At 63.6% G+C, this 21,677-nt stretch overlaps 4 protein-coding genes across 10 annotated transcripts in view; 3 read left to right on the forward strand and 1 right to left on the reverse strand.

Annotated features, from left to right (window-relative positions):
• The first annotated feature begins 859 nt into the window (after positions 1–859).
• On the forward strand, positions 860–5,610 carry ZMYND19 (zinc finger MYND-type containing 19). 2 transcript variants are annotated; one of them, XM_055140931.1, is made up of 7 exons: positions 890–1,029; positions 1,191–1,278; positions 1,531–1,590; positions 2,456–2,562; positions 2,820–2,960; positions 4,968–5,148; positions 5,235–5,610. In XM_055140931.1, exons 4-7 carry the CDS (start codon positions 2,462–2,464, stop codon positions 5,376–5,378), a joined length of 567 nt encoding a protein of 188 aa, XP_054996906.1. In that variant the 5' UTR covers positions 890–1,029; positions 1,191–1,278; positions 1,531–1,590; positions 2,456–2,461; the 3' UTR covers positions 5,379–5,610. The 2 variants fall into 2 exon arrangements, with proteins under 2 accessions (XP_054996899.1, XP_054996906.1); XM_055140924.1 differs by lacking the exon at positions 1,191–1,278 and having other exon boundaries at positions 860–1,029.
• Positions 5,611–7,575: 1,965 nt separating this feature from the next.
• Positions 7,576–15,500, forward strand: DPH7 (diphthamide biosynthesis 7). The gene is made up of 9 exons (XM_055140914.1): positions 7,576–7,882; positions 8,004–8,140; positions 8,369–8,456; positions 9,007–9,101; positions 9,220–9,389; positions 12,471–12,540; positions 12,622–12,687; positions 12,824–12,993; positions 15,114–15,500. Exons 1-9 carry the CDS (start codon positions 7,643–7,645, stop codon positions 15,464–15,466), a joined length of 1,389 nt encoding a protein of 462 aa, XP_054996889.1. The 5' UTR covers positions 7,576–7,642; the 3' UTR covers positions 15,467–15,500.
• Positions 15,501–15,735: 235 nt separating this feature from the next.
• MRPL41 (mitochondrial ribosomal protein L41) lies at positions 15,736–16,258 on the reverse strand. Its single transcript, XM_004613234.2, has one exon. The coding sequence runs from the start codon at positions 16,168–16,170 to the stop codon at positions 15,763–15,765; it is 408 nt and encodes a 135-aa protein (XP_004613291.1). The 5' UTR covers positions 16,171–16,258; the 3' UTR covers positions 15,736–15,762.
• A 561-nt stretch (positions 16,259–16,819) lies between these two features.
• PNPLA7 (patatin like phospholipase domain containing 7) overlaps positions 16,820–21,677 on the forward strand; it is a 28,196-nt gene continuing 23,338 nt past the window's right edge. For 3 of the 6 annotated variants that reach the window (XR_008627914.1, XR_008627916.1, XM_055123676.1), the window contains exons 1-7: positions 16,820–17,790; positions 19,275–19,349; positions 19,440–19,527; positions 19,692–19,771; positions 20,459–20,550; positions 20,630–20,770; positions 20,852–21,011. Coding sequence is in view for 4 of the 6 variants with exons in the window: in XM_055123676.1 (XP_054979651.1) it covers positions 17,761–17,790; positions 19,275–19,349; positions 19,440–19,527; positions 19,692–19,771; positions 20,459–20,550; positions 20,630–20,770; positions 20,852–21,011 (666 nt within the window). In the remaining 2 variants the exon portion in view is untranslated. The remainder of the gene's footprint in view (positions 17,791–19,274; positions 19,350–19,439; positions 19,528–19,691; positions 19,772–20,458; positions 20,551–20,629; positions 20,771–20,851; positions 21,012–21,677) is intronic. The other 3 variants (XM_055123658.1, XM_055123670.1, XM_055123663.1) reach the window with 3 other exon arrangements.

The raw sequence follows: 21,677 nt of genomic DNA on the forward strand, positions 1-21,677 counted from the left end.
GTCAGCCTGGGCACTGCCTGCCCAGCATAGATGTGAGCCACCCGCCAGCCCAAAGCAGCACCCTGCTGCACCTGAAGTTCACTAGGGTTTCGCAACAAAGGCGCAGGAGTCCCTTGGAGCTTGGGGCGCCAGGAATCGCTCCGCAGGGAAGGCAAAGCAGTCCTGACCTTCCAGCCTCAGGAGCAGCGTCCACCCTCGCAGAAAAGGGCTTCGGGAAGAGGAATATTGAAGTCTTTATTCCGGGATGAGGGGACAGGGAGAGAAACACGGCAGTGTGAGAGAAAACTGGCCTCCCCACAGGGTCCCATCTCAAAGTGACCTGCAGAAGTCCCAGGGCAGGGGAGTCCGCTGTGCGCGGCGGCTGGAGGTCCCCTCCTCGCGGGGTCCCGGCCTTCCCGGGCGGATGCAGCCTCCCTCCCTTCGCGGCTCCCGTAACCCTCTAGGCCGGGGCCCGTCGACCCCGAGCTGCTCCGCCGGGCCCGGAGGCTCGGTCCCGCGGCCCGCCCACGCCGGCCCGCGCTGACTCGGCCGGTGCTCCCGCGCCCCCCGCCCCGAGCCCGGGGCACGAGCTCCGCGGCCCCGGGCCGGCCCCGCCGCACAAAGCTTCCCGCGAAACTGACGTCGCGCCGCCGGCCGCGAGGCCCCGCCCCGCCGCGCCCCGCCCCCGCGCCGCCGCCGGCCGTCGCGCGCCGGCGCGCGAGGCCGCCGCCCATTGGCCGGCCCGCGGCGGCGCGAGCGAGGCGCGGCCCACGATTGGCCTGCCGGTGGCCCGGGGGCGTGTCCGCGCGCGCCCCGCCCGCGGCCCGCTCGCCGTGGTGCGCGCTCGGCGCGGCGGCGGCGCGTGGCAGGTCGGCGGGCGCGCGGCGGCGGCGGCGGCGGCGGCGGCGGCGGCGGCGCGAGCCCGGCCCAGCCTCGTCCCGCCCGCCCGGCCAGGCCCTCCCGGGGCAGCGGCGCCGCCGGCCGAGCTCAGGCCCGGCCATGACCGACTTCAAGCTGGGCATCGTGCGGCTCGGCCGGGTGGCCGGGAAGGTGAGCGCGCGGGCGGGCGGGCGGGCGGGAGGGCCGCGGCGTCGGGCCCCGGGCGCGGGGCGGGCCTGCGGGGCCGGGAGGGCGGGCCGCGCTGCCCACGCTGCCCACGGGGCCGGCCGCGTGCTCAGGCCGGGGCTGCCCGGCACCTGTGCTGTTTCCAGGAGCCGCCGCCTGCAGCTGCAGCAGCCCGGACCTCACCCCGCATGGGAACCCTGTTCCCATCCCCAGCGGCGGAGGCGGTCGGACCAGGTAAAGGCCGCTCAGACCCTGCTGGACGCCGCGGCCCGCCGGCCTCGGGGACGGGTGGGCTGGCCGCGGCCCGCCCCGAGGCCCGGGCGCCGGCGAGGACTTCGGAGCAGGCGCCTCCGGGCAGCGCGTGGGCGCTGGACGCTTCCGCGGCCCTGGGGGCGCACGCCTGGCTTTGCCCTCCCGCGAGGGGCTGCTGGCCTGCTGGCGGCGCCGGGTCCGAGAGTAACGCGCCCCGCTGTGGTTCGTTTCCAGACCAAGTACACGCTGATCGACGAGCAGGACATCCCACTGGTGGAGGGCTACTCCTTCGAGGTGAGCTCAGCGTGGCCCGCTGCCCTCCCGCGCGTGTCCGGGGAGAGGGGCCGGCTCGTGGGACAGGGGTGGGGGTGGGTGCGGTGCGGGTCGGGTCGAGCTGGAGCTGGGCTGCTCTCCCGGCACTGTTGCTAGGGGAACTGCAGGATGCCGCCGGGCCCTGGGATGGCCGCTGTGGGCTGGCCCTGCAAGGCTGGGCGGTCACTGGAACCGGCGGCCCTAGGGCTTGGAGTGCTGTGGAAAGTTGGAGCTTTATTTCGCTTTCCCCCCTCGGGGTGCTCCTCTCCAGGGACGCTCAGGGCCAAGGGCCTGTGGTGTGGAGTGGGGACTTGGCAGTGGCTTGGAGCTTGCCCTTTGAGATCTGCCTGCGCTGAATTGGGTTCTGTTTTGGGTCTGGGCTGCTCCACGGTGGAGCTGGGGGTTTAGCCAGGGGTGCAAAGCAAGTGCCTTAAATTCTGTGCTCTCTCGCCCAGGGTTGACGGGTGGGAGGGTGTGTGCTCAGCTGTGCTCTTGGCTTCATTTTGGGGTTTTATGGGTCATACTCGGCTGTGCTCAGGGATGATACTGGAGCCACGGATTGAGCACCTATACGTGAGCCCTCAGGTCGGCCATGTGCAAGACAAGCCCCTCACCCCCTGTGCTTTCTTTTTGGCCCCAAATTGTTTTTTGTTGTTTATTCTTGGGGGGGTCATTCCTGGCGATGCTCAGGGTTTACTCCTGGCTTTGCACTCAGGAATCACTCACTCCTGGCAGTGCTCAGAGGATGCTGGGAATCGAACCCGGTTGGCTGTGACCCGCTGTGCTATGGCTCCAGCCCCTTGGCCCCAAATTGGAGCTACTTTTAACGAGTTTCCATTTCATTCAGGCACGGATGGAGGTGGATGCGGATGGCAACGGTGCTAAGATATTTGCTTATGCCTTTGACAAGAACCGTGGCCGGGGCTCCGGCAGGCTCCTGCACGAGCTGCTGTGGTGGGTATTCTGGCCCTGCGCCCTGTGGAGGCCCCTGGTTCTCACCTGTGTGCACTCGAAGGCCCTGTGTCCCCTGGAGGGTGGGCTCTGTCCCTGGGGAGGGTGGACTCCGTGTGCATGCTCTCTGCAGAGTGGGACTCTCCAGGTGGTGGGAGGTCGTGTCCCTGGTGCCCTGGCTCATCTGTGGAGGCGGGGGTGGGGGGAGGACGGAGGAGTCTGGCCCTCGTGTGTCTGAGCTCCTGAGCGTTTGTCCCTAGGGAGCGGCACCGGGGCGGCGTGGCGCCCGGCTTTCAGGTAGTGCATCTCAATGGCGTGACCGTGGACAATCGCCTGGACAACCTGCAGCTGGTGCCGTGGGGCTGGCGGCCCAAAGCTGAGGAGACGTCCAGCAAGCAGAGGTGGGTCTCCTGTCCTGGCGTGAGGGGCGGCCAGGGCTCCCCACACCACCTGAGCCCTTCCGGGCGCCTGACTGCAGAGAGAGAGCCAGGCCCAGGCTGGCCCTGCCCAGCTCTGAGGAACATCAGGGTCCCGGTGTGCGTGCCTGGAGCTCGGCTGGCTGGTCTGTCCGGGGAAGGAGGCCGGAGGTGCGGCTGAAGTGTGTGGGCCGTGTCGGTGGCACTAAGCACTGCTGGGGCAACTTGGGACGTTCCCTGTGGCCTGGGGGCAGCAGCTTTGTGGAGACACGGGGGCCGCGGGCGCCTCTGGTGCTGCCTGTCCCAGTGCCATCAGCCTTGCCCGGCCGCCAGCAGGTGCTGCTGACCGTGGTCTCGGGGCTCCGGACTGGGTGCGCGGGTGCTGTGGTTGTGCTTGGAGCGATGGGCTTGCTCCCGAAGCGTGGGTGAGGGTGATGGGACAGGGAGGGGGCAGCAGCCCCACAGCCGCAGTCCTGCCGGTGTGGTTGGACCTGGGACGTGAGTCTGGCCTTCTGGGGAAGTTGGCCTTTGGGCGCGAGGGAGAGACTCAACAAATGACGCTGACAGGCGTCAGGTAGCCCCTCGCAGCCCCTCGGCCTCTCTGGCTGTGCCAGTCTGGCACATAAACCCTGCGGTAGCTCCTGCCATGCTGGGCTGAGTCCACTGCTGCCCGGGAGCCCCCCGCCGTCGGGCCAGCTTGCTGGGGCTCCTGGGTGCCGAGTTGCTGCCAGGAGGGACCTGATCCGATTCGGCTGGGTGGGCAGCTCAGCGGGTCCGTCTGAGTCCTGGGTCCTGGGGCTCCCTCTGCAGTAGGCCTGCCCTTCACTCCCAAATGCAGGAACCTGCCCCTCTCAGGGACTTGGGGTTTGGGTCACACTCAGACTCGGGGCTGACCTCCAGCGGGGTCAGGGACTGTACCTGGTGCCAGAGATGGAGCCTGGGGTAGCCTCATACACCCCTCCTGCCTGCACCCGGAGTCCCTCCTGCACTGTCTCAGAGTGCCTCTCCTTGCACTGTCTGAGACCCTCCCCCTGCACTGTCTCTGCAGCCCTTCCCTGTCTCTGACACCCTCCCCCTGCACTGTCTACACCCCTTCCCTGTCTCTTGAGACCCTCCCCCTACACTGTCTCTGAGACCCTCCCCTACAGTCTCTGAGACCCTCCCCCTACAGTCTCTGAGACCCTCCCCCTGCACTGTCTCTACACCCCTTCCCTGTCTCTGAGACCCTCCCAATACAGTCTCTGAGACCCTCCCCCTGCACTGTCTCTACACCCCTTCCCTGTCTCTGAGACCCTCCCCCTACAGTCTCTGAGACCCTCCCCCTGCACTGTCTCTACACCCCTTCCCTGTCTCTGAGACCCTCCCCCTGCACTGTCTCTACACCCCTTCCCTGTCTCTGAGACCCTCCCCCTGCACTGTCTCTACACCCCTTCCCTGTCTCTGAGACCCTCCCCCTGCACTGTCTCTACACCCCTTCCCTGTCTCTGAGACCCTCCCCCTGCACTGTCTCTACACCCCTTCCCTGTCTCTGAGACCCTCCCCCTACACTGTCTCTGCAGCCCTTCCCTGTCTCTGAGACCCTCCCCCTACACTGTCTCTGCAGCCCTTCCCTGTCTCTGAGACCCTTCCCCTGCACTATCTCTGCAGCCCTTCCCTGTCTCTGAGACCCTCCCTCTGCACTGTCTCTGCAGCCCCTTTCTCCACTTGCTCTTTCCGGCTCCAAGACTCTGGGGATGTGCTTGGGGCCTGCATAGCACAGGAGAATCCCGGCAAGCGAGACCAGCCTCGGGAGGGCAGAAGGGCCAGTGAGGCTGCCTGGGTACGGGTATGCCGTGCCACCCGCCCCTCCCACAGGTGCTGGCCACAGGACACAGCACAGACATTCCACATGGGGCAGACCCTAGAAGGGCAAGTTGCCAGGAGATGGGCTGGGGGGCTTCCTGGGCTGCACCTCGGCCGCCCTGCCTGACTGCCAGCTTGCTTCTCCTGCAGGGAGCAGAGCTTATACTGGCTCGCGATTCAGCAGCTTCCCACGGACCCCATTGAAGAGCAGTTCCCAGTCCTGAACGTGACCCGCTACTACAATGCCAACGGGGATGTGGTAGAGGAGGAAGAGAGCTCCTGCACCTACTACGAGTGCCACTACCCACCCTGCACCGTGATGGAGAAGCAGGTACGCCCGTCCCAAGCTGGCTCCAGGCCCTCCTGGCCTGAGCCTTCGTTGATCTGATGGTGGCTGTTGCCGTCTTGTCTCTGCAGCTCCGGGAGTTCAACATCTGCGGGCGCTGCCAGGTGGCCAGGTACTGCGGTTCTCAGTGCCAGCAGAAGGACTGGCCTGCCCACAAGAGGCATTGCCGGGAGAGGAAGCGCCCGTGCCTGCAGGAGGCAGAGCCCGAACGATGACCAGAGGGAGCCCCATGCGTCACACCCCTGCCCGTGCGTCTCCGTCCACCTCAGGCGCTGAGGGAGCACCTGGTGGCCGAGGCTGGCCATGCCCAAGAAGTCCGCAGTGTGCCCAAGCAGCTCTTGGCCCTTGTGGGGGACAGCGTCCCCCAGGACTCCTGCAGCAGAGACAGTGGGAGGCTCCTGCTGGGACGGTCCTCGTTATTTATATGTTAATATGTTTGTAAACTCATGTACAGTTTTTTTGGGGGGGAGAGGCGGGAGGGTTAGAAGTGACAATAGAATCATTTGCTGTAATCCTCAAATGGTACCCTGTACCCGCTGCATCTGCGAGCAGCAGGTGGGCAGAGGCCCCTCTGGGCCCGCCAAGGCAGGTGGTGGGAACGACAAGGTGGCCAGCCGCGGGCCTGCACTTGGGCATTCTGCACCTGCAGAATGGGGTTTGCTGAGCCTGGGTGCCTGGGCTTGTGGGTGTGAAGGCAGAGCCTCCCTATCCTCTTGGTGTGGCTGCCAGGTGGCCTCTGGGCCCTCAGGCCTGCTGCCGCCTTGATGTGCCCCTCCCACAGGCAGACTCACCTCTAGGAAACAGCTCTGCCTGGTCTCTGCCTCTGTCCCACTGGCCTGGGCCCATGCTTACCCTGTGGTCACTGCCCTTCCCCCTGCTCCTAAGCCAGTTGATCCTAGGCTCCTGTCTGGTCAGCTGGGGGCTGAGTGGGCTTGGGGGCAGGGTGTCAAGGCCACTCAGGTGATCTGGTCTGCTTCTGGACAGTGCTCTAGGGTTTGTCCAGGCTGCCCCCATTCCTTTCCCAATACAAACACTGCCTCTGGTGTCCCACACAGACGGGGGGGTCCTGTGAACAGCCCTCGGGGCCCGGGCTCCTACTGCTCCTGGCAGCCCTGGTCGGGGCCTCCGCAAGCCTGGTATGTGGGATGTACAGGCTGGGCTCCCTCCCAGCCCTCCTGACATGCCAGCACGTGGTCTTCCTTGCTGCCTATCATGGGTCGAGCGAACGTGGGCAGGGAGGCAGGTTCTGTGCCCCGTGTTCCTGACACTGCCACGATCCCTGACATTGCAGGAGCTACCTCAAAACCAAGCATGCCTGTGAAGATGACTGGGCTGTACTGGCAGCAAGCCGATTTATCTCTTGATTTGGGGGTCCTGCTTGGTGGGTTCTCAAGGCTCACTCCTGGCGGTACTCGGGACCATATGTGATGGTGGGGATCAGACTCAGGTCAGCTGCATGCAAGGCAAGTGCCCTGTGTGCAGCAGCCCTCCACCCTGAGTGACCGGTCACTCTGGGCATGCTTTGGGGCAGTGTACGGGGGGCCAGAGAGGACCTTGTGGGTTGGCCCCAGTTTGCTGTCAGGTTCTGCCATAGCCATGGATGCCCCTGGCATGAGGCCTATCTTGCTCTGCTGCTCCTTGAGCAGCCCTTTTGCCCCTGCTCCAGTTGCCCCTCTGTTCCCATCGCCCACCATTGTGTCAGCAGGCGTCTGTCCTTTCCTGCAGCTCCCGCAGCCAAACCACCAGCCACACTGCTTCACACGCATTTGCCTTGGGGACCAGGAGCTGGTGGCGCCTTGTCCCTGGCAGTCTTAGGAGAGAAGTGTCTGCCTGTTCCCTTGGTGCCACCACAGCAGTGCCAAAGGCCATGTCCACAGCACTGGCCATCTGCGAGGGTCAGAACTCACCCGCAGACTGTTCAGACTTGCCTCCAGATCTGCTCGGCAGAATGGAATTTCTTTGGGAGAGATTTTCTAGTTTTAACGTTGCTTTGGGGGTCACGTCTGGCAGTGCTCAGGGCTTATTCCTGCCTCTGCTCGGGGATCAGGCTCGGCCAGGTGCCCTAGGGGTTCCGGGGAGGGGACAGAGTTTGTCCCACCTTTCCCTGACCTGTCACTTTTTCCGCTTATTTAATTTTTTTTTTTCTTTTTGGGTCACACCCGGTTACCAGGGTTACTCCTGGTTCTACACTCAGGAATTACTCCTGGCGGTGCTCAGGGGACCACATGGGATGCTGGGATTTGAACCCGGGTCTGCCGCGTGCAAGGCAAACTCCCTCCCCGCTGTGCTATTGCTCCAGCCCCTTCCGCTTGTTTTGAAGGCGGAAACCGACTGGGCAGCTAGGGTGTGGGCAGAGGGGCGGGCGCGGGTGGTCCGCCGGCCGCCAGGGGGCGCCGCCGCCCCGGGCCCCGCCGCCAGACGCGGCGCCGCGGAAGGAAGGGAAGCGGCGCCGCAGAAGGGAAGCGGCGGCGGCGAGAGCATGGTGGTCCCCGCTGCCTCCGGCCCGCGCGGGCGCGCGCCCCTCACCGCGGACAAGCTGGCCTGCGAGGCCGACAGCCACGCCGCCCCGCTCGGCGCGGCGTCCCCGGGCGCGGCGGCGGCGGCGGGGCGCGTCCAGCTGCTGCAGGCGGTGGACACGGAGCTCACCGCGGACTCGGTCGAGTGGTGTCCACTGCAGGGCTACCGGCGCCTGCTGGTCTGCGGCACCTACCAGCTGCAGGTGCCCGGGGCGGCCGCGCGGGGGGCGCGGGGGCGCGGGGGCCTCGCGCGGGGGCGCGGGGACCTCGCGCGGGGGCGGCGCTGCCCGCGCCCGCCCCCCCGACCCTCTCGCCGTTCCGCAGGACCAGCAGGCCGCGGGCAGGCCCCGGGAGCGCGTGGGCCGCCTCTACCTGTTCCGGGTCCCGGAGGGCGGGCCGGACGCCGGCCCCCTGCAGGAGGTGTACCGCAGGGACTCCCAGGCCGTCTTGGACATGAAATGGTGCGCGGGGCCCGGTGGAGGCAGTAGGGGTGAGGCCCGCGTGGCCGGCCGAGGGGTGCCGTGTCCCCCAGGACGCACTTCTGGGCACCGCCGGGGGTGACTGCAAGCAACCCCTCCCCGCCCCCGCCCCCGCCCCCAAACAAGCGTGGCCTCTGCTCAGCCCTCCTGCTGCTCCCTCTGCGTGCCTTGGTCTGGCCTGGTCTGACTGGCACCCACTTTGCTCCTCAGGTGCCACAGGCCAGTAGCTGGCCGCCCCACCCTGGGCTTGGTGGACGCCAATGGGGCTGTGCAGCTGTTCTGTGTGCTGGAGTTTGAGGTCAGTGCCTAGGCCCAGGCATGGGGGGTGGGGCTGGTGGGAGAGGGCAGCTGGGGCTGTGCGGGCACAAACTTTGCTGGACATTTCTGCCCAACCGGAACTTTGCTCTGTGCTCAGGGATCGCTCTTGGCCGTGGTGCAAGGCCAGCGCCTCGCCTGTGCTCTGTCTTTGGCACTCAGTGGTGAAAGAACTTTGTCAGAAAACGTCCCAGACACTGCTGTTTGCCTGTGGTGCTCGGGCTCCAGGCTGGACCCAAGCTTGACGTCTCTGCCCACCTCTTTCAAGATGAGGGGTGGGGGCCCGGCCGGATGCTGTGGCCCTGGCAGTGTGGCGTCGGCCACCAGGCCTGAGGGAGTGCCCATCGTCAGCTTGGGGCATGTCTTGCAGGGACACTCACCGGTAGGGGTTGCGTGGGGTCTGAGGCACCGAGCTGTGTGCAGCAGAAACCAGGGATGAGTGACAGCCAGGGCAGGGGCCAGTGTGCCTTTATTCGCTGGACACAGGTCCTGAGAGGGCCCCGGCCTCTGGCAGCACCCCCTTTTCCCCACAGAACTCGTATGTGCTGCAGCCAGTGTCCCACTGGGCCGCGGAGGAGGAGCAGACTCTGGCCACGTCCCTGGACTGGTCCACGGGGAAGAGGGGGAGGTGAGGCTGGGGTAGGGGCAGGGAACCAGGCGAGGGCTGAGGCTGGGGAGGTGCTGGGAGGGCGGAGAGCTTGCTTGAGCCACGCCCAGCTGTGTGTGCCCGCGGGCTCTCTCCACAGCCCGTCCGGCCAGCCCCTGAGCATCGTCTCCAGCGACGCCAAGGGGCGTCTGCACCTGCTGCACGTGGGGGCGGGGGGCCAGCTGGTGGAGAAGGCCTCCTGGCAGGGCCATTCCTTTGAGGCCTGGATCGCTGCTTTCGACTACTGGCACACGGATGTGGTGTACTCAGGTGGGTGCCCCTGCTGGTGGGAGGGGCGTCCTGCTGCCCGGGGAGGCCTGCGGGTGAGGACGGCTCCCTGTCTGGGTGTGGAGGGGAGGGGGGAGGTTCTGGCCAGCTGGACGGTGCCAGGAGGGCAGGCCAGTGGGCACCATTTTCTACGGATGTTTTAGGACACTGCAGCGTGGGGAGACCATGGGGCCCCAGGGCTTACAGCCTGGGCTTGGCAGGCAAAGCTCGTGCAGCCCTTGGGGGTCTGCCCGCACCCAGCCCCTCCTGTTTGCCCGAGAGCCCTCCAGCCCCTTGGCCCTGGGCAGTGTGCCCTTCTCCACCATTCCATCGCCGATTGTGCTCTGGCTGTGTGAGCACTCTTCTGCATTGGGTACACAGGCGTCCCCAGAGGCATGTCTGGGCTCGGGCTCCGTGGAGCAGCACTGACACCCCCACCCCTGCCCTCTGCCCGGCCCAAATGCCTCTGTGGCTGTGGCCTGGACAGAGCTTTGCTAACCACAGCGACGTGGCCTGTAGGAGGTCTGCGAAAGGGCAGAATTCCACCGAAGGGCGTGTTTGTTTCCCCTTTCTTAGCTAGAAATCCATTTGAACAGTCCCTGGAACTTACTTAATAACATTTCTGGTCATTTTGCGTGGACACAGTAAGAGATACGTTAAGTTTAAAGGGTGGCTCTTCCTGTTTCTCACTGTATATTTCAGATCTGTCTCTCAGGCCAGGTTAGTCTTTCCTAACTCCATCAGGGTCCTTATTCAGTTATTTTTGGGTCATGACAGTTTGTCCATGACCGTGCTTTTATACCTCTTCTGGCACTTAGCCTGTCCCTTTTTTGATGCCAGGGTAGCTTATGGTTTGTAGTGGATCCATCCTTGTCTCTTGCTGGGAACCCTCCTTTGGGGTGTTAGGGACTAAGGGCAGCAGAGGCCTAAGTCAAGTAAATATGATGGATGCCCAAGAGTAAATTTTATTTGGAGTCATTTAACTGCCATGTTACAAAAGCATAGCACCAACTGTCTTCCTGTGTCTGTACAAAAAGGACATTGCTCTAAAATATGCAGATGATATAAAGGAAAGTGAAAAGCAGTTTCACTTGTATACACAAAGTCCAGAGCCCTCAGAAGAATTTGACTACAAGTTAGATGGTCTGATTTGGGAATATATGTGATTGACAAAGGGGTTAAAGACAAACACAGAGGATTGGGAGTGCCTGATGGAATTGGGTGTGCCTCGGGAGCACTGTGGTGGGAGTAACTCAATAAACCTAAGCTCACCGCAGGGGCGGAAAAGGACAAGCCAGTGTTACTCTCTATAATGCTTGGAACTGTAATCCAGCACCCACACCCCCACCCGCCCCCAGGGTCGCACCTATACACTGTGCCTTTGTTCGAATAATTCCCATCTCCTCGAATTCTCTGTACCCCTTAGTTTGGGGTATGTGAGGGTTTAGGCCACACTTGGCTCTGTGCTCAGGAACCCCTCCTGCTGCTTAGGACCACTGTCTCTCCGGCCCCTGGCCCCTCTCGTCTCACCCCTGTCCAGACGGACCTGGGCACAGCCACCGTGCTCAGCAAGGACAGGACCGGCCTGGCAGTGTGAGTTCGGTGAGGAGGTGAGGCCTGGAACACACCACCAGTCTGGGAGGGATCTGGTTTCTGTTCAGAGTGAACTTGGAGGGGGTTTCCTGTCTTGGATCCCTTTGGAGCTGATGGGCGCGGCTCGCCCGGTGCTGGCTCTGAAGGGAACACAGCAGAGCAGCTGTGGGCAGATGTGGAGCAGGAGAGGACACCAGGACACCGGGGCGGCCGCCGCACCCACTGCCACAACTGGGCAGAGGCAGAGGCTCCACGTCCTCAGCTGGTTCTGCTTTATTGTAGTGTTCAGTCTGCTCGGGGAAGTGAAGTAGGACCTGCGGAGTGCTGGGTGGTTGGACAGAGGTGTGTCATGGCGGATGGAACAATGGGTGGGGACATGGGGAGTTGGATGTAGGGGCGGATGGATGTGTAGTGGATATATAGGTGTGGGGGTGGGTAGGTGGGAAGATTGGAATGGGTAAACGGATGAGTGTGGGTGGAGAGAGTAGACGAATGTGTGGGTGGATAGATAATAGGTGGATAGATGGGTGCCATGAAGAAAGCTAGATGATGGATGTCAGAGCAACAGTACAGTGGGTAGGGCCTTTGCCTTGCATGCAGCTGACCCATGTTCGATCCCTGGCATCCCATATGGATCTCCGAGCTCCGCCATAGTAATTCCTGAGTGCAGAACCAGGAGTAGCACCTGAATGTTGCAGCGTGTGACCCAAAAACTCTAAGGTGATGGGCAGGCTATGATTGGGTGTGTGGTGGGTGACAGCGGGTGGGTGAGTGGGGTGGTGGGTGGACGGTGGGTGAATAATTCTTGTTCCTTCTGTTCTCTTACTCTCCCTCTGCCCGGCTCTTCGTCTTCCTTGCCACCCTTCCTATAGCACCCGATATTTGTCAGCCTGTTTTGGAGCAGGGCCCAGTTCCTCGTGCTCCCAGTTCAGTTCCGTGGAAACCAGTAAGGTCCCTTTTGCAGTGAGGTTACAGTGGGGTTTTTCTTTCAGAACACATGGGAGCAGCCCTGGGGTGTGACTCAGCACCAAGCACGTTTCTTGCATGCATGAGACCTGGGTTTGACCCCTAACTCGTATGGGGGAAGTACATGGGACAATGCTGGAGGTTCCAGACCTTTGAGTCTTCATGTTCTTTGCCTCATGCATGCAGGATTCTTGGCATCTGGGAGCATTGATTGGTGGAGCTGAACAGAAGGCATTTTCGCCCTGAATGCCCTGGTCAGGGAGTCTCTAGACTGCCTGGTCTCGTGCCGTGATCAAACCCGGGCCCATCCCGCGGGGAGGTCTCCCTGTCCCCGCTCTCCCTTTTCTCCTACAGGTAGAGCCTGTCATCTTCCTGTTTCTTCAAATCTGCCGACATAACACAGGGTGACTGTTACCGAGCTCTTGTGCCTGGTGCCCACCTGCGCCCCCTCAGAAAAGCCACCCTTCCTGGAAAGGCCTTTCCTGTTCTGGGTGCTGTTCTCAGGGCGTGTTTGTTTCCCCACAGGTGGGGACGATGCTCTTCTGAAGGGCTGGGATACCAGGATGGAGGGTGTCCAGGTGTTCAGCAGCAGGAGGTACAGCGGCGGGCCGGCTGTGCACTGGGGCCCCACAGCCCGCCCTGCTCTGGACTCGCGCCCTTTCCTCGTTCCTTGCAGGCACTTGGCAGGCGTGTGCAGCATCCAGAGCAGCCCCCATCGTGAGCATATCCTGGCCTCGGGCAGGTGAGCCCCAAGTCCGTTCTCGGGGGTCCTTCGGCTTGCTCTCCTTCTGTTGGCGGTCACTGGGGCCCGGGAGGGGAGTGGCCCTGGGGTGGGTCCTCTGCAGGAGATCGCCCTTCACTGGGCACTCTGACTTCAGCTATGACGAACACGTGCTGCTCTGGGACACCCGGGACATGCGGCAGCCCCTCGTGGACGTGCCTGTGCAGGGCGGCGTGTGGAGACTCAAGTGGCACCCTTTCCACCACTTGCTGCTGGCAGCCTGCATGCGCGGCGGCTTCCAGATCCTCAACTGCCAGGATGCCATTGGTGAGTGGGACTTCGTGGCTCCTGACCAGTGGCTTGGCATGTGCTGCCCTTGTCCTCCACACCTCGCCAGGGTGCTCCTGGACACCTCTGCCAGCTTCTCGTTCCTCTCCGTGGGAACCCTGGATTTCAGCCCTTCTCTGACTTTCTTGAGCCACTGGTCCAGAACCTCGCCACCCCCCACTTCCATCGTCACCTTGGGCCCTCGGCATGTCCTTCCTGTCCAGTCCTCACACCCTGAGCAGGGCTGGCAGCATTGGTTCTGCCCTCGCCTCTGAGTGTTGGGGAGCGCCCGCCTGAAGGTGGCCTGCCCACTCGAGCTCATGCTGTTCATTCAGAACTCGCCCTCGGGTTGTCCCCTGACCCTCTCTCCAGTAACCAGTGGCCTCTTCGGGAAGCTGAGCACGCATGGGGGTGGGTCTGTGTGCCTTGTGGGGGGCGGCATGCTGCCTTTTGCATCAGGCTGCTCTCCTCTTCCACGCCCCTTGCACAGGCAGCATCCATGGACTTAGTACCTGAGGGAGGCCGGTTTCTGCTGGCTTCTGGGGCACGGCTCCTTGCTTCCTTTCCAGGGTCCGCGTGTCAGTAATTTGTTACTTCTTTAGACAGACATTCAACCTACCTGTGATTTTTGGGGAATTGGAGGAGGGTTTGGGGCCACTCAGTGATGCTCAAAGATCACTCTTGGCGGTGCTTGGAGGACCATATATGGTGCAGGGATCAAACAAGGGCCAGCTATGTGCAAGGCAGGCACTCTACCCACTGGACTCTCTGGTCCCCACTGTAATTTTTATGTTTTGTTTTTTGCTCACACCTGGTGGTGCTTTACTCCTGGCTGTGCTCAGGGATCACTCTTTGGATTTTCAGGGACCATATGGAGTGCTGGGGATCAAATCTGGATTGGCCAGTGCAAGGCAAAGGCCTTACTTGATGTACTACTTTGACCACTCATCTTGTGTTTTTAAAACAATTGGACTGGGGCTGGAATGATAGCAGCGCGTAGGGTGTTTGCCTTGCATGTGGCCAACCCAGGTTCGATTCCTAGCATCCCATATGGTCTCCCGAGCATCACCAGGAGTAATTCCTGAGTGCAGAGCCAGGAGTAACCCCTAAGCATCACCGGGTGTGACCCAAAAAGCAAAAAATTGGCCTCTCACACATCCCCTGAATTACACACACAGCTTAGGATCTAGAGATAGTACCAGGGTTAAGGGTCTTGCCATGCATGTGGTTGACCCCGTTTGAATCCGTTTTTGTGGGTATTTTTTGGGGGCGTCACACTTGGCGATGCTTAGGGGTTACTCCTGTTGGTGTTTGGGGACCATGTCAGATGCCGGGGCTCAAACCCAGGTCAGCCGCGTGCAAGGCAAATGCCCTACTCACTGTACTGTCACTCCTGTTCCCCAGTTTGAATCCTTGGCACCGACAGAGCACAGCTAGGAAAGATCCCAGAGCACTGTTGGGTGTGGCACGAATCGCCCCCACACACACAACAGAAAAATTCAGTGAGTGGGGGCTCTGTAGTGCTGGGCATCGGGTCCGTGGGTTCCCATACTTTGAACTACACCCCAAGCTGCGAGAGCCATGTTACTGCACGGCCTGGGCCCAACTCCTGCCGTGTGTGTGTGTGTGTGTGTGTGTGTGTGTGTGATGCTGGTGACCCCTGTGCACTCCTGGTGTGTGTGTGATGCTGGGGATTGAACCCAGGGTCGGCCACCTGCAAGGCAAACGCCCTACCCACTGTACTATTGCTCTGGCCCCTGACCCTGCTTTTTAAAAAAAGAAAAACTGAACCGAGCTTTTGCAGAGCCTCACCCTCAGAAAGGCTTCTTCCCCGTGGCGGTTCTGCTGCCTGGACTGACCGTTCTCTGAGGACAGTGTCTTCTCTGCAAGGGGAGGTTTTCTGCTCAGCCTGGCTATCCGTCCTGAGATGCCTCTGATGGGCTGAGCACACGTGTGATGGCCCCTGACAACCACCAGATGAGGCCCTAGTCCCTCATCACCCAGATCACCCAAAAAGAGACATTTGCTGACACATGAGCAGCTGCTCTGGGAAGGTGCTGGAGGCTGTGGGTGGGGTGAGGAACCCCAGATAATGTGTTTTCATGTTCTCCCCGTTCCAGAAGGGGAGGAGAAGCAAGTGCTGACGTGTGTTTCCCACAAGATGGCCAACTCGCTGGTGTATGGGGCCGACTGGTCCCGGCTCCACTCCCACCACCCCCAGCCCAGCATCGTCACGGTAGCGGAGATGCCAGAGACCAGCCCCCCAGCCGGCACAGAGGCTTCTTCCTCCGGCGCGGGCCTGCTGCAAGCAGTCCAAGACGGCAAGAGCAGCAGGGGGCCGGCGGCGGAGGCCTCGCTCTGCGACGGCGACCACGCTCTAGGCACAGAGAGCTCCGCCAGCAGCCTCCTGGCCACCTGCTCCTATTACGACCATGCTCTTCACTTCTGGAAGTACGACAGTGACAAAGCGTAGGCAGCAGTTGCTAATAAAGGATCGAAACCCCAGAGTGAACTGTTGGGCTTCCAATCCATCTTGCCTTCAGGGGCCCTGCTCGGGCCGGCCGCGTGCAGAGCCAGCCTCCGCCGCCTCCCGGGTACCGCTCAGGGGCCACGTGGTGTGAGGAAGGGCGCCCGGGGGGCCTGTGAAGGGTGCCCAGGGCAGGAGCTAGAGCTAGCGCCCGTGCCTGGCCGAGCACAGGAGCACTGGGAAGGGGCCCCCCGCAAGGACTGGCACACCGGGACTCGGGCACAGCGCGTTTATTGCGGGGCTCAGCGCGGGAAGTTCTTGGGGTACAGCTGGAAGAGCTTGCCCTCCTGCGCGGGCTCGAAGCCGTACTTGTCGAGGCGCGCGGGGTCCAGCGAGCCGTCGCGGAAGTCCTTCTCGATGGCGGGCGCCGCCGTGTCGCGGAAGAGCTGCTCGGCCGTCAGCGGCTGCTCGTCGCCGGCCGGCGCGCGGTAGTTGACGTAGGGCCTGAGCCTGAAGCCGGTCAGCGCGGGCACCACCAGCTCGGGCACCATGGCGGGCACCTGCACGAAGGCGCCGTCGCGGCCGCGCACGCCCGTGCCCTTGGCGCCGCGGCCCTTGTAGTGCGTGCGCGGGCCCCGCTTGCTAGTCCACCTGCTCATGCGGTCGGCGCCCCGCAGCACCGCCCCGGCGGCCGCGCTCAGGATCCCCATGTCTGGTCCAGCCGCCCGCCGCTCGCGCGCCGCAGGCCCCGGCCTCCGCCGCGTCCGGTGCCCCCGGCAGCAAAAGGCCTTCCGATTGGCTGCGCCGCGCCCAATGAGAAGCCTTGGTCCTGCGAGAAGGCGGGACTAGAGGGTGCCGACCAATGAGCCGCTTGAGCGGTCGTGAGCGGAAGTAGGGAATGCGGCGGCGTTTGGTACGTAACGTCCGGGCGCCCCTGTGCTGCGTAATGTCCGAGCGGGGCTGCTGGGGGCGGGGTTTCGGGAGAGCTGACGGCGGGCGGGGTGAACGTCAGGCGGGGCGGGGCGTCGGGAGCGCGGACGTCGGGCGGGGAGGGGCGTCGGGAGCGCGGGCGGCGGGCGGGGCGGCGGGCGGGGCGGGGCGTCGGGAGCGCGGGCGGCGGGCGGGGCGGGGCGTCGGGAGCGCGGGCGGCGGGCGGGGCGGGGCGTCGGGAGCGCGGGCGGCGGGCGGGGCGGGGCGTCGGGAGCGTGGGCGGCGGGCGGGGCGGGGCGTCGGGAGCGCGGGCGGCGGGCGGGGCGTCGGGAGCGCGGGCGGCGGGCGGGGCGGGGCGGCGGGAGCGCGGGCGGCGGGCGGGGCGGGGCGGCGGGAGCGCGGGCGGCGGGCGGGGCGGCGGGAGCGCGGGCGGCGGGCGGGGCGGGGCGGCGGGAGCGCGGGCGGCGGGCGGGGCGGCGGGAGCGCGGACGGTGGGGCGAGCGCGCGCCCCCAGAGAGGCCCGGTCAGGTGTCCTGCGAGGTGCTGCTGCGCGGGCGGGTCTGTGGCGCGCTGCCCCCGCCCGCAGCCTCGGCCTGGACACGCGCTGTGCGGTGAGCCGTCTGGGGCCCTGCCAGCCCCGCGTCCTCGTCTCGAGACCAAACACGGCCGGACTCGTCTAACCTGCGACCCTCACTGCCACGCCGCTAGTCCCGGAGAGGACCCGCTAGACCCCCCCCACCCTGCCGCTCTCTGCCGCGATCTCTCCCCTTGACCTCTAACCCCGGCCTTCACCCCCTGCTAACCCACACCCACGCCCGTCTCACGCTCTGGGTCTGACCCGGGAACGCCTCTAACGTCTCCCGCCTGGGGCCTTTCACTAGCTCTGGCCTTCCTGCGCCCCTCACCGGACTCCTTCCCTTGGAGTCACCTTGACTCCGTCTAAGGTGTGACCTCTCACCCTGAGACCTCTGACCTCTGCCGGCCTCAGCCTGTGACCCACGGCGCCTGCACTTCTGGCCCCTCTGCGGGGGCAGCGGCCCTGGCCCACCTGTGGACGGTCATCCTGGAGACCCAGGGGCACACCCGTGCTGCCCGCGACCCTCCTGCTGGCCCTGGTGGGATCGGGACAGATGGACCTCTCTGCATCTTCCCGGAGTCGGGGAAGGGCTGGGCCCAGCCGTCTCTGTGCCTGTCCCCTGAAACCAAGGCCCCGGTGTCTGGGATCTCTGGGCGCCGAGGGCTGCTGTGTTGCTGGGCATACTCCCTGCCCGATTTCCCCCTGAAATGGCCTGGGAAACCCCCTGAGATTCCTGGGCGAGGGGTGCTGGACACCCACCGCAGTGCTCACTTGATTCTGTTCTGTTTCTAGCATGGAGCAAGAGAAGGATGACTGCCCGGAGGTAGGAGGCCAGCCCCCAGGACACTCTCCTGACAGTGCTCGGGCTCTGGGGGGGCCATATCCTGGACCTAGAGGGGTCCTGTTTGCTCTGCTTGGAGGCTCTCGGTAGCCCACTCCACTGTGTGGGGCTCACAGCAGGTCCGAGAGCTTAGTCTGCCTGTCAGACCACCCCTGCCATGTGCCCGTCAGCGCCTTAGCCCTCGACCAGAGCTAGTCCGCTGGGAGATGTGCTCAGAGCCAGGCTGCACCCAATGGCCCTCTGAGTGTCAGGGTCAGCGTGCCCCTGCAGCGCCAGCGTGCGGGGAACCCGCGACTCGGGCCCCTTAGGACTGTGTTTCCGGAGCGAGGGGCTGGTGTGTGTCCCAGGGCGCCCTCCAGGGGCCGGGGCCTCGGCAGAGGACTCACCACCTGAGGCCTGTAGTGCTCGGACCCACTCCGGCCTCTGTGCCCTCCCCCTGCCTGGGGATGAAACAGACTGACGCCCGTGCCCGGAGCCAGTTCTCTGCTTGGTCTGAGGCCGAAGGGGGCCTCCGAGCTCCTGCCGGGTCCCGCAGGGTCAGTCTGCTCACCTGTGGGAGCTGTGTGGGGGCAGGACAGGCCTGGCACTCGGGCGGACCTGGTTGGATGAACTATAATGTGCCCCCACCAGGCCCTGGCCGGAGGACATGCTTTTGCCCCCTCATGCTCTGAATTTCTGAGTCCCCAAATGTCGGTGGCACCCATGGGGCCTTCCCACTGGGTTCACCATGCCCAGTACCCTGAGACTTGGGTTTCTCTGATCCCTGCACACATACCCCTGTCCAGGCTTGCTGTGTGGACAGTGTTGACACTGAGGCAGGGTTTGCACCCCAGGGCCAGCCAGGTGAAGTGCTGACCGCAGAGCAGCCATCCTGGCAGTCCCCGACCTTTGGTGACTTATGCCCCCTTTTCAGGAGGGTGACTACTTTGTGCCCCCTTGGAAACTTCTCTTTCAGGGGCCGTTGGGCCACACTGGCAGTGCTCAGGGGACTATGAGTGGTGCTGGGTCTCATCAGGGTCAGTGGGGTACAGGCAGGAGCCTTCACCCCAGCACTATCTCTCTGGGCCCTGGAAATTGGCCAGCTGCACCCTCGAAATAGGATGGTGGGTGGGCTCAGCAGGCCCCACGTGTGTGTGTGTGTGTGTGTGTGTGTGTATGTATGTGTGAGACATTTCATACCCCACGCGTGATTCTTGGCGCCGCAGCCAAGATTATTGTCTTAGTTTTGGGCTATTCCCAGCAGTGCTCAGATCTTAGTAGTCCAGGCTATGCACTCAGGGTTGGAGGGGCAGGGCTCAGGGGCCGTACGTGGTGCCGGATCTGACCCCAGCCTCGTGCTCCCTTGGGGGTACAGGCCCACTGGCAAGAGGTTCATCTCATGCCCATAGGAGCTGGTGGAAGTTGTTTCCCCGAGGGTGTGCGCGGGGCTGGGTGCAGACCTCTGCTGCTCTTGGCTCTGCCCGCAGGCCGGCTTCTGTCTGGGCGCTGTCCTGCAGTCCTGGGGGTGGCGATGGCTGGAGCAGCGGTCACAGTCCAGTATGGTAACTGCTCAGTGCCTGGGGCGGGCGGGCCTGCGGGGAGGGGGCTGCTCAGCTGGGCCCAGCCTGAGCTGACGGCTCTCTCCTGCCCAGCTGACGGGCGTCCTTCTTGGTGCCCTGCTGGCCCTGATCCTTGTGGGTATTGTGGTCTTCTTCCTGCACCGGAGACTGAAGCGGCTCCGTGAGTACCTGCCCAGCAGGGGCGACCCCCGGAGGTGCCGTTGGCACCATTCTGGGTGTGGCCTCGCAGGTGGGGACGGGACTGGCTGGCCCTGCTTTGCACTGTCTGTGCAAGCTGGGGACACGTCCTGCTCGGCTCAGATGGCCCCTGCGGTCTCCTTCTAGGACAAGTGCCGCCGACCCCTCAGTACAGATTCCGGAAGAGAGACAAGGTCCTGTTCTACGGCCGGAAGATTATGAGGAAGGTGACTTTGCTGCAGTCCCTGGAGTGGCACAGTTGTCCCCACCCCGAGCCCCCTCGGGTCTCCCCATGGCTCTGTCCTGGCCAAAGCCTCCAGTCTTGGGGCAGCTGTGGAGGCCAAAGCTCAGCGGCCTCAGAGGTGGAGGAAAGGGGCCAGGCCTTTTCCCATGTCCTCAGAGTGGCTCAAGCATACACGTGGGCACGGGCGGCCTTCCCAGGACTACGCTGAGACCCCCACTTCTCAGCTGAGCATCTGATGGGAAGGCTGGGCAGGGAGGCCCCAGGGTCTGGAGCAGGTGAGGTTGGTGGTGGCCAGCAGGGGCCATCCGCTGTGCCCCGATGGCCGTATTGCTCGCCAGCTGGACCTGGGCCTAGGAGAGCAGCAGCCTGGTCCAGTAGGCTGGGCCACTGGAGAGGGAAGGAAGCGTCTTTGGGAGCCCAAGGTTGGGGGGACGTGGCTGTCCCTGCTCTGCCCAGGTGGCCTGGACTGAGGAGTGGAGAACCTTCCAGTCCCAGGGCAGTCTGGCCGGAGCTCATGCGCCAGGCATCAGGCCAGGGGACTCAGCAGGGTTGGGTGCAGGGTTGGGCGCAGCTGCCAGGGCCTGACCCTGGGAACTGGCTTTGGACCCGGGTGGCCCGGGCGGCTGAGCTGGAGCCATTTGTCCAGAACCCGTGTTTCCTCTCTTTGCAGGTGACCACACTCCCGCACACGCTCGTGGGGAGCACAGTGCCCCCCCGACAGCGGGCCAGGAAGAGGACCAAGGTGCTGTCTTTGGCCAAGAGGTACTGCAAGTACCCGGCCCTTCCAGCCGCCCTCCCATGGGCGCTCCCCTGCTCAGACCCCATGGGCGTCTCCCCGCAGGATTCTCCGCTTCAAGAAGGAGTACCCCACGCTGCAGCCCAAGGAGCCCCCGCCGTCCCTGCTGGAGGCCGACCTCACAGAGTTCGACGTGAAGAGCTCTCACCTGCCCTCGGAGGTTCTCTACATGCTGAAGAACGTGCGGTAGGAGTGCCTCCCCGGGGCTGCGGGGCTGTGTTCACCCAGCAGCCCCACCCAGACGTGACCAGCCCTCTGGGGTTCTAGGGTCCTGGGTCACTTCGAGAAGCCGCTCTTCCTGGAGCTCTGCAAACACATGGTCTTCATGCAGCTCCTCGAGGGGGAGTATGTCTTCCGGCCCGGGGAGCCGGACACCAGCATCTACGTGGTGCAGGACGGGAGGCTGGAGGTGTGCGTCCAGGACACGGTACGCAGCTGTCCTGGGGCCAGGAGTCAGCTTGGAGTGCAGGCTCAACCCAGCCCCGCCTGCTCCCATGGCACTGCCAGGAGCACTGAGCAGGAAGCAGCCCAGCACCTCTGAATGAGACCCAAAAGTGAGGGGAAAAGAGTCGTTCAGGAAGGGTGTATGTGCGCACAGATGTGCATATGAGTGTGTGCGCGTGTGAGTATGCACTGGAGTGTGCTTGAGAGAGCGAGTGTTTGTGCTTGGGAATGTGTGTGTATAATTGGGCCTGTGTGCGTGCCAGTATGAGAAAGTGCATGCAAATGTGTATGTGCAACTGTGAGTGCAAGTGTCTGCGAGTGTGTGATTGTGTGCGTGCAAGTAAGTACATGTGTGAGTGTATATGTAAGTTTGCGTCCGAGTATGAGTGTGTGAGTGTGAGCATGTGTGTGAGTACAAATGTGTGCAAATGCATGTGAGTGCAAGAGTGAGTGTGAGCATGTTTGTGCATGTGAGTGAGTGCATGTCTTGTGTTAGTGTGCAAATATGTGAATGTTTGAGAATAAGCAGGTGTCTGAGTGCAGTGTGTGAGTACGTATTAGTTTGAGTGTGAGTGCCAGTGTGTATGAGTGATTGTGCCAGTGTGTGTCTGTGAGTGTGAGCATGTGTGTGAGTGCGAGAGTGTGTGCG

This window comes from Sorex araneus, chromosome 1 (assembly GCF_027595985.1).
Source record: "Sorex araneus isolate mSorAra2 chromosome 1, mSorAra2.pri, whole genome shotgun sequence".
Taxonomy (NCBI): domain Eukaryota; kingdom Metazoa; phylum Chordata; class Mammalia; order Eulipotyphla; family Soricidae; genus Sorex; species Sorex araneus.